At 39.9% G+C, this 16173-nt stretch overlaps 1 protein-coding gene across 30 annotated transcripts in view; it reads left to right on the top strand.

Moving 5' to 3' along the window:
• Positions 1–1181: 1181 nt before the first annotated feature.
• Positions 1182–16173, top strand: part of SENP2 (SUMO specific peptidase 2) — a 39996-nt gene continuing 25004 nt past the window's right edge. For 9 of the 30 annotated variants that reach the window (XR_014824482.1, XR_014824484.1, XR_014824487.1 and 6 more), the window contains exons 1-6: positions 1182–1502; positions 3909–3964; positions 8813–8946; positions 9596–9662; positions 12160–12250; positions 14497–14665. Coding sequence is in view for 23 of the 30 variants with exons in the window: in XM_021069989.2 (XP_020925648.1) it covers positions 1402–1502; positions 3909–3964; positions 8813–8946; positions 9596–9662; positions 12160–12250; positions 14497–14665 (618 nt within the window). In the remaining 7 variants the exon portion in view is untranslated. Of the gene's footprint in view, positions 3048–3362; positions 4057–8812; positions 8947–9595; positions 9663–10668; positions 10846–12159; positions 12251–13434; positions 14666–16173 lie in introns of those variants that run through there. The other 21 variants (XR_014824486.1, XM_021069994.2, XM_084990612.1 and 18 more) reach the window with 8 other exon arrangements.

Below are 16173 nucleotides of genomic sequence, written 5' to 3' on the forward strand. Positions count from 1 at the left end.
TACTAGGGAGTGTCTCTGTTGAAGTTCAAGCAAGTCTGGAAGTCCAACCTTAACTGAATCACAGATTAAAGATCAAGTATTTCCAGGGATGGATTCGTGGGCAAGAAAACCTTTGCATATTCCCAGGAGTGTTAGGTAGGGGACTGGATTTTCCAGTAATAAGAAGGGTGGTTATTTTTCTATTGTTGATCGTTACTGGGAACCTCTAGACAAGAGAGGGAGAGTAGTTAGCAGGACTTCTTGGCAGCTCAGGGGGTATTAGTAGGTACTACTAGTAGGCCACAGGGAGCCTTCCATTCTTAAGTGTCTGTGAAGACTTTTTTGAGTTCTGCCCTTCCCGTCCTTTTCCCATCCAGTTTTCCTTTCTTTGGCTCCTACTGCACTCTGTACCCACCTTTATCACAACAGCCTTTTTTTTTCTTTTTCGTTTTTTGGCCACGCCCAGGACTTAGGGAAGTTCTCTAGCAAGGGATCCAACCTGTGCCACTGCAGGGACTCTAGAAATTGCAATGATGACACCTGATTCTTAACCCTCTGTACCACAAGGGACCTCCCAATCATCTTTTTAAAAATTTAACTTAAGTGCAGTTTACTTACAACCAATTGTCTTGAGGTGTAATTTGTAATCATATCTCCCAGTAGACTGATCTCAAGGGCAAGAGACTGGTGTTGGTACACAGACCCTGGTTCAAATTCCATCCGTGGTACTAGCTAGTTTTGTGACCGTAGGCAATTACTTAATCGCTCTATCCCTCGATTTCCTTACTGATTAAAAGTGGGCACAAGGTTCTGCATCTCCTGAGGTTGCTGAGAGAAATGAAGTTGACTGCGTGTAAAAATACCAGGCATAAAGTATGTGCAAAGTAAAGGGATCCTAGCAGGGTGAACGTTTGTTAATTAGCCTGACTAACCTTTATTTTGTGCATTCAACAAACATTTAATGATCACCTGCAGTATTGCAGGCCCCTGGAGCGCTCACTCCAGGGTAGAGAACGCTCTTGTGCGGCCGGTGGGCTTGTCCCTCGGGCAGTCTCAGGATTGGCTCCGCCGAAGAGAATACCCCGCCCACATCCCTTGCGATCTCGTCAGCGATTGGACTGGAACCTTCCCGCAGGCATTCTGGTTGCTAGGCTCAGGAGGTGGGGACCTAGGTTGCGCGTGCGCAAACTGAGAATGAGGATGCTTTCCGGTCGGGCGGGAGGAGGTGACGTCAGGAGCGGTGGCTAGCGGGGGCCTCCTGTAGCTCAAGGGACGTTGTATCTGTGGGCCCTAGGACCGCGTCACAACTCGGCGACTGAGCCTTGGCGGTGGTGGCCGAGGCGGAGAAGGCGGCAGCGGCGGCGACAGCTCTGGGGTTTGCGTCTCGGGGTGTGTCGGCCGCCGCTGCTGCTTGGGCCTGGTATGTACAAATGGCTGGTTAGGATTCTCGGCACCATTTTCCGTTTTTGTGACCGGCCGGTGCCCTCTTCCCGGGCTCTCCTGAAGAGGCGGCGCTCGAACAGGTGAGAGGAGAGGGGGCCGAACGCCGGCCTGGCACTCCCCCTCCCCCACCCGGGGCTCGGCTAGCCTAGCGCTGACCCAACCAGGCAGGCCCCGCTTGGCAGAAACAGGTAGCTGGGCGGAGGTGGTCGAGGTGCGGATCGCGGGCGTCCTGGTGACGTAGTCGCTCCTCCCCGCTGTGTGGATGCGGCTCCTGATGATGGAAGGAGCCAGTAGTTGATGGTTAGGATCTTTCTCATCAGAGCCCAAGCTGGTTGCTGTTAACAAATAGAGCTTTGTCATATTTTGCTGCTCTTAGGTTGAATACTGAAAATTGAAGGAAAACTGTCTTTGTTGTGGCTCACTGTTTGCAAAGCACACCCCCAGGTGTCATCTGTGCGCAATAAGCGCAGTTAAGGGAGGTGAGAATCATAGCTTGCCCAAAGTCCTTTTGACCACACGTACTGTTCTCTTAGCAACAAGAGACAGCAGCTGTCTTGTTCTAAAACAGCTGTCAAACTGTGTGTGTGTGTGTGTTGTCGGGAGGAGGGAGAGTGATTCTGTGCTTTAGAATTAGTGTATGAGAAAAAAAAATAGATATCTGATTACTTTAAAAAGATCACTAGTCTGTACTCTAAAATTCTGTTAAAATTTTGGAGAAACTAAAAGTTGTTCTTTGCATTTACCTGTTGGTTTGTCCCATTTCATTGTGTCCACCCCCTTCCCTAAGAATTAATCGAGAGAATAAAATACCATACTAAGTCTGTACATACCCACACCCAACTTTTAGTGGTCAGGTATTAATTTAATTTTTTATTAAGCCTCAAGATTGAAGGTTGGTTTCTTGGAGCTTGAGACAAAGATGATTAATTAATACATGAATCTAAGAATGCTGCTCATGATGAAATTGGCTTTGGGCTAAATTCCATCCTATGTTCTAGAGAGGGCAAGATTTCATTGTGTTTTTTATAATTTTCTGTGGAGTTAATACAAGGATCATTTGAATACAAGTTGTGCCTAAAATGATGCTTAATGCATATAAGGGTAGTGTTTGTTTATTCTACTCCAAGGGCCTTGTGCAGAGGCCGGAGCATGACAGGCACTTGTATATATTTATTGAATAAGGGAATGTTAATTCCCTCTCCCTCGTCCTTTATTTTTAATGCAAATCTCTGCTGGTCAGGGAAACTGGCTTGTAGATCAAAATCCTGTTCTTTATTATACATCCTTAATTGATATAAACTCTTCATTGTAAGCCATTTTTCAGTCCAAATGAAGCCAAAAAGTCTTCGTGGGATGTTGAAAGTTATGAACCAAATGGTATTCTCCTGAGATTTATTCTGTTTTTTCTTTTGTAAATAGGATCATTCCTAATCATCTTTAGAAAGATGATTATAGGAGTTGCTGTCATGGCTCAGTGGAAATGAATCCGACTAGGAACCATGAGGTTGCAGGTTCGATCCCTGGCTTCGCTCAGTGGGTTAAGGATCTGGCATTGCCATGAACTGTGGCGTAGGCCGGCAGCTATAGCTCCAATTGGACCCCTAGTCTGGGAAGTTCTGTATGCCGTAAGTGCAGCCCTAAAAAGCCAAAAAAAAAAAAAAAAAAAAAAAGAAATGAAAAGAAAGATGGTTAACTGTGAAGCTTTAACCTTGAGATATAGGTCCAAAAACTTTTCTGAATTTACAAATTTTTGAGATATAGGTCCAAAACTTTTCTGAATTTCCAAATTCTTTATCACTGTAATATAGTTTCCATGATAAAAACACAGTTAAATATAACACCCTTTTCTGGCTAAGAACTGTCTTTTTTTTTTGTCTTTTCTAGGGCTGCACTCACAGCATATGGAGGTTCCCAGGCTAGGGGTCTAATCGGAGCTGTAGCTGCCGGCCTACACCACAGCTCACAGCAACGCTGAATCCTTAACCCCCTGAGCAAGGCCAGGGATTGAACCCACAACCTCATGGTTCCCAGTTGAATTCGTTAATCACTGAGCCACGATGGGAACACCAGAACTGTCTTTTAAGTAGACAATTCTTAAATTGTCTACTTCTATCTGAAGTAAAAAATGATTTTCTTCTGGGGAAGCTGTCATCTTTCAGAAGGAAATTATTCTTAAATCATTTTTGGAGAGAAGGGGAATAACTGGTCCTAAGCTTTTACCTATATTCGTTTACTAGTAAAGATTTCTGGCCAGTTTCATGTTTGTAGTCTAGCCAGACTACACATGATTATATAATAGGGAATTTTAGATCTCCACATCCTCAAAAGCTGAAGACCTACTATAGCATAAACATCAGTTAGATCTCATTTTATGACAGAGTGAATGGAAGAGGGTGTGTTTGAATAGTAAGCTTACTTATAGAAATGGAAATGTGTGTATATGAACATATATGCATATATATTATGTCTCTCTTCTCTTTTTTCAGCAGTCTCTTTTCTACAGTGGACACTGATGAAGTACCAGCCAAAAGACCAAGATTAGGTATTAAATATTAATTAAAAAAATAGCTTTTTCAATAGGAAAAATATATGTATGGACAAAATTCAAAAGATAAAAAGTATATACAGTGAAAAGTAAGTCTTTTTCCTGTCCCTTTTCCATTGTTATCTTTTTTAGAGGTAAACAGTGTTACCAGAGACTTAAATATCTTTCTAGATAAATAAGTCTGTATGTTGAAATTGCATTTCAAAATTCCTAATCTTCCTATAAAGAAAAGGTGCTTTTTATTTATTTTTAAAATTTATTATTATTATTATTTTTGTCTTTTTGTCTTTTTAGGGCCACACCTGTGGCATATGAAGGTTCCCAGGCTAGGAATCTAATCAGAGCTGTTGCTGCTGGCTTACGCCGGAGCCACAGCAACACCAAATCCGAGCCGCGACTGCGACCTACACCACAGCTCATGGCAACACCAGATCCTTAACCTACTGAGCAAGGCCAGGGATCGAACCCGAAACTTCATGGTTCCTAGTCGGGGATTCGTTCCCGCTGCACCACGACAGGAACTCCTATTTCTTAATTTTTTACTTTTAAAATGAGAGTTGGAATATTTATTTCAGGTTCTCTCTCTCTCTTTTTAAGCATTTAAAAATTTTTTTGCCACACCGGCAGCACGTGGATGTTCCTGGGTCAGGGATCGAACCTGTGCCACACAGTAGTGACCAGAGCGTCAGCGGTGAAAACACAGGAGGCTTAACCCACTAGGCCATCAGAACTCCCAAAAGGTGCTTTTTATTTGAAGAGAAAACATTGTAAAAACTATTTCAAACTGGAGTCATCTAGTTCAGATAGCTAAGTGATCCAGTATAATGAGTTACCTCAGATTGTTTACTTCTCTGTATCTGAAGGTCTAGACATCACTGGTAGAAGAGAATAAAACTAGATTAAAGGGAAAAGGCACTATTAAATACTATAATAGTGTTTTCCTTCTTCTCAAAAATGAATGTGAATTTGAATCTATCTCCAGATGTAGTAAAGAGTGGATATGTCTGTGTTAAGATTTAATGTAAATTCAGGAGTGCTTATTGAGCCTATCTTACTGTTAAACAATGTGTTAGGTTCTACAGGAAATACAGAAATGAATACAACAGGTTCTTTATTTTTAAGGACATTACAACTGCAGGAGTATATGATTATTTAGTGGGGGGTTTAAGACAGTACATAAATTATACTAATGTCAATGATTACATGATAAATGAAATAAGAAAAGTAATAACATAATACTGTCCGATTTTCAGCTCTAAGAGTCTCAGTAAATATTTGATGAAGGAGCTAATATGTGAGGTGAGTCCAAGGATGGATAGGGTATTGACAGAGCAATAGGAAGGACAGTAGGCAGAGGGGACAGTAAAAAGTTTTGCAATTCAGGAAATAATGAATAAAACAGGGGAAAAATTGACAAAAGAGAGAGTTCAAAATACAGAAGACTTTGAATGTCAGAAATATATACCAAATTTATTAGGACATTATATTCCAAAGCACAGGATAGATACCAGTTCAGGAAATGATTTTAGGAGATACGACATTCATAGCATTAAGAAACATTTGGGAATTCCTGTCGTGGCTCAGTGGTTAATGAAACCGACTAGGAACTGTGAGGTTGTGGGTTCGATCCCTGGCCTTGCTCAGTGGGTTAAGGATCTGGCGTTGCTGTGGCGTAGGCCGGCGGCTACAGCTCCGATTGGACCCCTCGCCTGGGAACCTCCATATACTGCAGGTGTGGCCCTAAAAAAGACAAAAAGACCAAAAAAAAAAAAAAAAAAAAAAGAAATACTTATCTAGTACTTGCCAGTTTTGCCTTTTTTAACAGGCTCAGCTGGAACTTAATATTTTTGTGTGTCTGTTTCTTCATAAGGCAGGTGATGTTGCCTTGTGTTAAAGTAGTAGCACTATACATTTACCATTCAGATACATTTGTTTAGCAAAAAAGAGTCAATTTTATACAAAAATATAAATAAATATGTGATTAAAAAAATTAAAAAATGGTGGTATTAGAGAAAGTTCCTGAAATAATGCTGTAGTAATCTGTTTTACGGACTTCCATGTTAAGGACATCTCCCTCCATGATGTCCATGAAATGTGCATTAAGATTTTCTTTTATTGGAGTTCCTGTTGTGGCTCAGTGGTTAACGAATCCAACTAGGAACAGTGAGGTTTCGGGTTCGATCCGTGGCCTTGCTCAGTGGGTTAAGGATCCGGCATTGCTGTGAGCTGTGGTGTAGGCTGCAGATGCAACTCGGATCCCATGTTGCTGTGGCTCTGGCATAGGCCGGCGGCTATGGCTCCGATTCGACCCCTAGCCTGAAAACCTCCATATGCCGCAGAAGCGGCCCTAGAAATGGCAAAAAGACAGAAAAAGAAAAAAAAGATTTTCTTTTTTTTAAATGATTTTTATTTTTTTCCATTACAGTTGGTATACAGTGTTCTGTCAATTTTAATTGTGTAGCGAAGTGACCCAGTCACAAACACACATATATACACATTCATTCTTTTTCTCACATTATTCTCCATCATGTTCCATCATTAAGTGACTAGATACAGTTCCCTGTGCTATACAGCAGGATCTCATTGCTTATCCACTCCAAATGCAATAGTTTGAAGATTTTCTAAATGGAGGGTGTAAAAGGGAACCTAAGCTAAAGGGGAAGCAGTGGTGGCAGAGGTAATACTTACTGGCAGAATTTGTAAAAGTTTCTAGTGGTGCTGGTCAATCGAAACTCTTAGATATGGGTATTGAGCACCTGAAATACATGCACCTGAGCAACTGAGAAACTGAATTTAATCTCATGTACATTTAAATTTGGTAACTACTAGTGGTTACTGAGTATTGTAACAGAGGATTTGAGTGTGTTTGTTGCTTTTGAGAGGAAAAAAGGAAGTGTGAGAAGAAGGAGGAGCTTAGAATTTCAGACTCCTGATCTTACAGATAAAAGGATTTTAAGAGATTTAGTCTCAGCAAAATAAGGTGATCTTATCCTCATTTTATAGATGAGGTGGGCCTTCCTTTTTTTTTTGAGTCAGTGAGATCTTTTCACATAACTTTGGGGCATACTCAGATTTTGACAAAACTTGTGGGAAAATCAATATTCCAATACTTTTTATACCCACTGTTTATGTTGTTAAGAGTATCGAACCTGTCTCCTCATGGATACTAGTCAGATTCCTCTATCTATCTATCTATCTATCTATCTATCTATCTATCTATCTATCTATCTATCTATCTATCTTTTGTTGGCCACACCCAACTCTGGAGATTCCCAGCTCTCTAATCGGAGCTGTAGCCACCGGCCTATGCCAGAGCCATAGCAACGCCAGATCCGAGCCGAGTCTTCGACCTACACCACAGCTCACTGCAGTGCCGTTATCCTTAACCCACTGAGCGAGGCCAGGGATCAAACCCACAACCTCATGGTTCCTAGTTGGATTCATTTCCTCTGAGCCACGACGGGAACTCCACTAGTCGGATTCTTTTCCGCTGCACCACAACAGAAACTCTCTCCCTCATCATTCTTAGAGGGACAACCTAGAATTCTCTCAGAATGAGAAACAAGTCATTTGCAAATTTTGGTACTTTTAACTATTCTCTAGTGACAAAATACTTAAAATTGGATTCTGCTTTACCCAGCTAGCAAATCTTTCTTGTTGTTTAAGTTACTCCTCTGTCTTTCTGGAAAATATATGTGCTAGAGTGCTTGATGTTTAAAAGCGAGCATTTCACTTTCAGACCATTCTCTAAAGCAGAATGTGGCTAAGACGATGGTTCCTTTTTCTCAAGCTAGAGTGCTTTAGAATACCTTTAATTAGGAAATAGAAAGGAAATTGTAGAAAACAAATCATCAGTGTAGGAAGTGAGAAAGTGGTGGTGTGATAAAAGGAGGAAGTGGAGAAAGCACTCACCTCTGCTCTCCCTTATTTATTTACTTTCTTATTTTGTAATGTTTATTTTTGGTGGCAGGGACAGGTGAGTCTGAGGATCTTCTAACCTATCTTCTCTAGTAGATGGGTAGCCTTGTTTCAGTATAGATGTTTGGAACTGGTATTTTGCACTTCACTCATTTCCATCCTGGGTGTAGCTGAGATATAATAGGCACTTAGTTAGGGACAGCTATACTGTTACCTGCCCGAGAAGCAAGGACAACCAGTGAGTAAATGGTAGTACTTCCTGTAGAATTCTGCTGTACCAGGTTGTCTAAGTTATGTCCTTTTCTCTCTAGTAAAGATTTGTTTTATGTAATTGGGAAACTCATTTCTCTGGCAGCTGTCATTTCAGGACTCTTTTTGTGAATCAGTATGTGATTTGCTAAACTGATGGTTTCATGCTTTTACATCCTGGCAGATATACTACTAAAAAAGAAAAAAAAAATAAACAAACCAAAAATTACAATGCTGGAATTGCAGTTGTTCAGATAGGAGGAAAAATTATTTTTACAGATTTTTTTCTCTCAATGATTAAATGTAGGACTGCTAATAAAAATTGAGAGGGAGTTCCTGTTGTGGCTCAGCAGGTTAAGAACCCAACTAGTATCCATGAGGATGTGGGTTCCATTCCTGGCCTCCCTCGGTGGGTTAAAGATCCAGCATTGCTGCAAGCTATGGTGTAGGTCACAGATGTGACTCGGATCTGGCATTGCTGTGGCTATGGCTGTGGCATCGGCTGGCAGCTGCAGTTGCATTTCGACTCCTGGCCTGGGAACTTCCATACCCTCAGCTCTAAAAAGAAAAGAAAAAAAGAAATTGAGAGAAGCCCTAAGATATAATCTTTTTTTTTTTTTTTTTTGCTAAAAATTTAATTACTCTACGTATATATGTAATCTATATTATACTTCCTAGATTGCTTTATTCACCAAGTGAAAACCAGTCTCTACAATGCTGCCAGCTTATTTGGATTCCCATTCCAGCTGACCACAAAACCCATGGTAACCTCTGCTTGTAATGGCACACGGAATGTGGCCCCTTCAGGAGAGGTCAGTAGGGGTAGGGCATCACTGGGGCTACTGGTCTTTGTACTTAGTCATTAAAGTGAAATTTTAGAAATATTCTCTTTTTAGGAATTAATGTGTAAAATAGCTTCTTTCCAGAAATGTTCATGTCTTTATTAGCCTTGATGTAAAGACCAAAAAACTAAAGGTTAGGCAATTACACATTTCAAAGATATTTATAAAGTGCCCAATTGCTAATACAGTTGAACCTTGAACAGTGCTTGAGTTACTGGCACCAGCCCTCCACACAGTTGAAAATTTAGATAGTTGGCCTTCTGGATCCACAGTTCTGCTGTATCTGAGGTTCTGCAGCTGTGGATTCAACCAACCAGTAATCACATAGTACTATAGTATATACTACTGAAAAAAATCCACATTTAAGTGGATCCATGTAGTTCAGATTCCTGTTATTCAAGAGTCAACTGTACTTCTTTTCTTATTTAAGTATGTGTGAAGAATCTGGAATTGTTACATTTTACATCATTTTGTGAGTCTTCGCAAGTTAAATCTTTGGTCTTGTTGGTAAAATTTATTCTATGAGGTAACTAAATAATTACCGGTAGGGCGATTTTTTTTTCATTAAAATATTTAAATTCTAAGAGTTTCTACAGAGGTGATTCTCTTTGATTTTAAGGTATTTTCGAACTCTTCATCTTGTGAACTGACAGCTTCTGGATCCTGGAACAACATGCTGAAACTGGGTGAGGTGGTCAAAAATGTTTCTGCTTCCTCTACCTCCTTCTGCCTCTTTTCTCAGAGTTTGGGAATAGGAAAGGAAAACACTGATTTGGCTTTGGATGAGAAAACGGATATATCCTCTCTACCACTCTAAAAAGCAAATAGCTTTCCTTTAGAATTGTTTTTGAGTTTACTATTATGTTTCCTATTTATTTTATCTGTGTCTTTATTTAATGTGACTTAGATCAGGGTTTATTCATTAAAAAGAAAAAAAAAAAAACAAACAAACCCAGGAGTTCTCTTGTGGTGCAGTGGGTTAAGGATCTGGCATTGTCACTGCAGGGGCTTGGGTCACTGCTGTGGTACAGGTTCAGTCCCTGGCCCAGGAATTTCATATTCCTTGGGTATGGTCAAAAACAAAAACAAAACACCTGTGAGCTTACTCTGTGCCAGACGCTATGCTAAGTTATCAGGAATAGCAAAGTAATAAAAGCTTTAATAACATCAAAACAATAGTGGAATAATAAAACTGTTAATAACAAAATAACAAAACAAAATAATAAAACAACGTAAAATAACAAATATAATAAAACCCTGCTTTTGAAGGACATCATCTGATTGTGAAGCAACCTTAGGATCCCAGTTCTCATGGTTTTGTGGTTTAGGAACCTTCATATCATCCTTAGACCCCAAAGATGAGTTGTAATTATTGTTTAAACTGTACAAAATGTTCTGGTGGGGAAAAATAGGAAGAATCCAGAGACCTGAACATGATTGTGATCTCTGTCACACAGATAGGCTTGTAAAGTTTGAGAGAAAGGGGGGAAAAGAGCCTTTAGAGAAGTTATGTGTTCAGAAGATTGACATTTAGAGGGGATGGTAAATTTATCTTTGTGCCTAAAGTATCAGCACTGTGTTTCTGTGGGTGTGTAGCCTAGTCAGTGGAGCCCAGGTATCCCTAGGGCAGATTTCTTATATGAAGTCCATAATCTCTAATCTCAAACTCTTGGAGATATGTTTGGGAATTCCTTTTTTTTTTTTTTTTTTAAGGCCACACCTGTGGCATATGGAAGTTCCCAGGCTAGGGGTTGAATCAGACAGAGCTACAGCTGCCGGCCTATACCACAGCCATAGCAAAGTGGGATCTGAGCCATGTCTGTGACCTACGCCATAGTTCACAGTAGAGCCACATCCTTAACCCACTGAGTGAGGCTAGGGATGGGACCTGGGTCCTCATGGATGCTAGTCAGATTTGTTTCTGCTGAGCTACAAAGGGAACTCCAGGAATTCCAATGTTTTTATTGTTTATTGAATATTATCTTAAAAACCCCAACAGGATTGAAGATTGGTTCAAGTCATATTTTACAAACATGGAGTTCCCGTTGTGGCTCAGTGGTTAACGAATCCAATAGGAACCATGAGGTTGCGGGTTCGATCCCTGGCCTTGCTCAGTGGGTTCAGGATCCGGCATTGCCGTGAGCTGTGGTGTAGGTCGCAGACTTGGCTCGGATCTGGCATTGCTGTGGCTCTGGTGTAGGCCAGCGGCTACAGCTCCGACTCGACCCCTAGCCTGGGAACCTCCATATGCTGTGGGTGTTGCCCTAAAGAGACAAAAAATAGACCAATAATAATAATAATAATAACAACAATGTTTTACAAACAAATGAATTCAGGTTAGTTTAGGTTTTGCTGCTATTGCCTTAAGAAAAAACTTTCAGCTTTAGACCTCTTTGCATTTTGGAGTCCCACCTCCACCTGCGCAGCCCATAGCAGCGCCAGCAGAAAACATGGCCGTTGAAAATTTTGTTACCCTTTTTTGAAGTATAGTAACCATCTCATAGGTATTGGAAGCTTCCAGTGAAACATATGGCAGATTTTCACTTAAAAATACCTCTGTTTTCTTGGGAAGAAGAAACAATTTGAAAAATTTGCTCAGTTTGATTAGATTACAAAGAGTTTATAATAATTGAATTCTCCATGCCTCTTGTTGGCTCTAGCAAGCAAAACTAGTAAAGCTTTCCTATAAATTGTTGCTACCTACCTGAGAGCAAAGACAGACTAAGAACTATTGCTTTTCCTTTAACTTTTACAAAATTTGTGCTGGATAGTAAGATAATTTGAAAAAATAAGAATTTAGTTTATTTAGACTGCTTACAGATTTTCTTTTCTTTCTTTCTTTTTTTTTTTTTTTTTTGTCTTTTTAGGGCCACACTCGCAGCATATGGAGGTTCCCAGGCTAGGGGTCGAATTGGAGCTGTAGCCGCTGGCCTACACCAGAGCCACAGCAATGCCAGATCCGAGCCAAGTCTGCGACCTACACCACAGCTCACGGCAATGCCGGATCCTGAACCCACTGAGCAAGGCCAGGGATCGAACCCGCAACCTCATGGTTCCTATTGGATTCGTTAACCACTGAGCCACGACGGGAACTCCCAGATTTTCTTTTCTAATGCAGACTGTTCACAGTTTTTTTTGTGTTTTTTGTTTTCTTTTACAATTACAAATGCATTTTAAAAATAGGTAATAAATCTCCTAATGGAATAAGTGACTATCCAAAGATCAGAGTGACAGTAACTCGAGATCAGCCACGTAGAGTCCTGCCTTCTTTTGGGTGAGTGTTAATTCTGCCTTTCTGTAAATGGAAACTTAGTAATTTTTAAATGCTTACTTTTGCTAGGTATTCTCACTTTTATTCTATCATGTAGTCTTGTTAAGTAAGTATTCTGAGGTTAGTAAATTGCCGATTATCATACAGCTGGTGAAAGACTTGTATTCTAGTGTGTGTTATTTTTCTACCATATTATATGCCTTTAGCATCTAATTTTGAAAACCTTTTAAAAAAGAATTATTGCTCACTTCTAAACTTTTTTGAAATATAATATGCATATAGAACAATGAAGAAATTGTTTATAACCTGACAAATTTTCATACAGTGAACTATTCTTACTATTTTATTAATAATTTTCTTCTCTCTGTGTCCTCACTTTCTAGAATTTCTATTGCTTGGATATTGGACCTTATGGATTGAGCTAATTTAATTTTCTTGTATTATTCTCTTCTTTTGTTGTCGTCCTTGCCTTTTTAAATTTTATTTTATTTTATTTATTTTTAATTTTTTTGCTTTTTAGGGCTGCACCCGTGGCATGTGGAGGTTCCCAGGCTAGGAGTCAAATTGGAGCTACAGCTGCCAGCCTATACCATAGCCATAGCAATACGGGATTTGAGCTGTGTCTGTGACCTACATCACAGCTCATGGCAATACCAGATCCTTAACCCACTGAGCGAGGCCAGGGATTGAACCCTCAACCTCATGGTTCCTAGTTGGATTCATTTCTGCTGCGCCACGATGGGAACTCCTGTCCTTGCCTTTTTTTAAAAAAAAAACTTTTACTGCCCGTGTGTGTGTGTGTGTGTAATACACTGTATATATATATAGTTGTATGAATGTACATATATTTACATAGTTGTCTTTTATGTGTTTGTTTTTTTGGCTTCATAGTTTTTAAGTTGTAAGCATTCTCCTCTCACTCCCTATTCCCATGATGTTTTCTTCAAACATCAAGTTTTTATTACAAGGATGCAATATCTTTTCTTCTCTCTAAAGCTATTATTTTATTTTGTTTATTTTTTTGTCTTTTTAGGGCCACACCTGCAGCATATGGAAGTTCCCAGGCTAGAGATCGAATAGGAGCTGTAGCCACTGGCCTATACCACAGCCACAGCAATGCCAGATCTGAGCCCCATCTGTGACCTACACTGTAGCTCACAGCAACACGGGATCCTTAACCCACTGAGTGAGGCCAGGGATCGAACCCGAGTTCTCATGGATACTAGTCAGGTTTGTTAACTGCTGAGCCACAGTGGGAGCTCCGAGTATGAGTTTCTTAAGAATGAGGACATTCACTTATATAAACACAGATTACCAAAAATCAGAAAATTTAATATTGATCCAATACTACTACATAATCTTATTTAAATTTCTCTATTATAGAGATTTTTTTTCTGGTTCACGATTCGTTGCAGGATCTTGTGTTACATTTAAGTTTCATGTCTCTTTGATCTCCTTTAATACAGAACACCTCCTCAGCCCTTCCTTGTCTTTAATAACATAGACATTTTTAAAGAGTACAGAGCATTGCTTTTGTAGGATGTCCTTTAATTTCATCTGACATTTACTCATTTGTCTTATATTATGCAAATTTTTTGGTAAAAATATACAATATACGTGATATTGTGTCTTTTCTTAAACTTCACACCAGGAGAGGTATGATGTCAGTTTGTTCCTTTATTGGTAATGACAGGAAGGCCAGGCTCTGTCACACAGCAACAATGACTAGGTAGGCTTCATAGCTTCTGATTCTTTAGCATTTATTAATTGAGTATTCATAATTTGTTATTTAGCAGATATTGATTGAGTGCCTTTTGGCTTAGATCATGTAGCAGGATATAGTGGTGAAAAGATGAAATCTCATGGAGTTTAAAGTTTAGTGTGGCGTGCAGATACTAAACAGTCACAGCAATAATTCCAGTGGTGCCAAATGACTAAAGGAAGAGTGCAGCACGAGAGGAGGGTATGTGGTCTAATAAGGAGCTAAATCCAGAGTTGCAGTTGGAAAATTTGGCATGAGGAAGAAGGCAGAGGCTTTCATGTGGCAGCCCTGTGACTGGAAGTAGACATCCCATAGCAGAATTCTGGGTGCCCTCTGCTCTAGAGATCTAATTTCTGTGAGTGGTAGTTGTATGACTTGCCTAGAGCAAGCTTAACCTGAGACAGCTCAATTGCAGAATGGTCTGGAGCTTAAATTCTGGTAATTTAAGCAGTTTGGGAATAACTTCTTTTTTTTTCCTGTCTCTCAGTTTTACTTTGAGCTCAGAAGGCTATAACAGAAGACCAGGTGGCCGTCGCCATAGCAAAGGACATCCAGAGAGTTCCTTAACTTGGAAACCTCAGGAACAGGTTGTAACAGAGATGATTTCTGAAGAGGGTGGCAAGGGTCTGAGGCGTCCCCATTGTACTGTGGAGGAGGTAAGCGCTTTTAGCTTGGTCTCTTTTAAAAGTGATTTTAGGAATTTGTGGGGTGGGAAAATATGTATACTGTGGTACAGAATTCAAAAGGTATAAGAGGGTGCACAGGGACTGTAAATCTCCCAATCTCTCTTCTCTATCTGGCTCCTATTTGACTGCGATGCTTGTAATGTATCTTTCTAGAATAGATTTGTAATTTCATCAGTTTTCAGATAGAATTATTTTCACTATAAGGAAGAAAAAGGAATCATGTTAGGAAAAGATACGATTATAGATTCTTTTCGGGTGCCTGAATTACTCTAACTTGTTTCTTTTATAAGCTGTAATAACTGTGACTAAGTAGGAGTAGATGGTGTACATGTCTGCTTTTTCCTTCCCTTTTCAGGGCACTAAGCATGATGTCTTCATCAACAATCTTCATTTCCCTTTTGAAATCTTCACTTATTCCAGGAGAATTTAGAACTATTCCTGTCTCTGACATTTCCCCAGACCATTACCTATTGCAATTTGGTATATGGCTTTCCCCAGCCATTTAGTTTAGTTCATCAAAGAAATATTTATTTGGGTCCCAGACGCTGTGCCAGTTTTCAGCAATTGTAAATTGAATAAAATATGGTCTCTGTTCTCTAAGAGCTTATACATTGTAATCAGCAAACCATAGCCAGAGGAAAGAATGGACCACAGTCCTACAGGGGATTTTAAGGAGACATATTAAAGTAGGCTTCAGTACCTCCTAGATGAGAAATTGGAGATGGGACTGAGCAGATATATATGGGAGATACAGGCTGTATTTGAGAAATATTAGAAGGTAATATTATTAAGGACATATTTATTGGTTAAATATGATATAAAGTTAGAGGGAAGAGCCCGAGTTCCCGGTTTCAGTTTTGGATATATATGTGCCACTGAACAGGACACCCTCTATGTTTAGGGGGAAGATGATGACTTCAGTTTTAGACATTGTATAAAGTGCCTGTGAAACATTCAAGAAGACCTGTCCTATAGACTCTTGGATACAGGTGGTGGGAGTTCTGAAAGGAAGGCAGAGTTAGGGACACATTTCTGAATCTTCTGCATATTGGTTGTAGATAAATTAAGAGAGCTAAAAAGATTCCTCAGGGAGAGAATGTAGTGTGAGAAGAGAGAATGGGCAGAACCATCTAACATCCGGGAGCAGGCAGAAGAAATGATCCGCACTGAGACTGAGAAGATAAGAAATTAGAGTGTATTATCCAGGAAGGCAAGACGAGATCAGCAGGGTGAGATGCTGGAGAGAGATGTCAGATGACAAAATTGTCTGTTGGATTTGGCCAAAGAGGGTCATTGGTGACTTTCTGAGACCAGTTCCATTTTGAAGGCTGAATGTTCTGAATATACAAGTGGATTAATTCTGCAGAGTTTTTTGTGGTTAACTCAGTCTACTGTCAAAAACTCAGTTGCTGGCAATGTCTAGCAGGTAATATAAATTAGTAAAATGGGCTGGAGTGAGTAGCTGACCAAAGGGTATA

Source organism: Sus scrofa, chromosome 13 (assembly GCF_054392235.1).
Source record: "Sus scrofa isolate SSC_HxYL_T2T_F1_AM1 chromosome 13, Sscrofa_HxYL_maternal_Yorkshire_Landrace_v2.0, whole genome shotgun sequence".
NCBI classification, from domain to species: Eukaryota; Metazoa; Chordata; class Mammalia; order Artiodactyla; family Suidae; genus Sus; species Sus scrofa.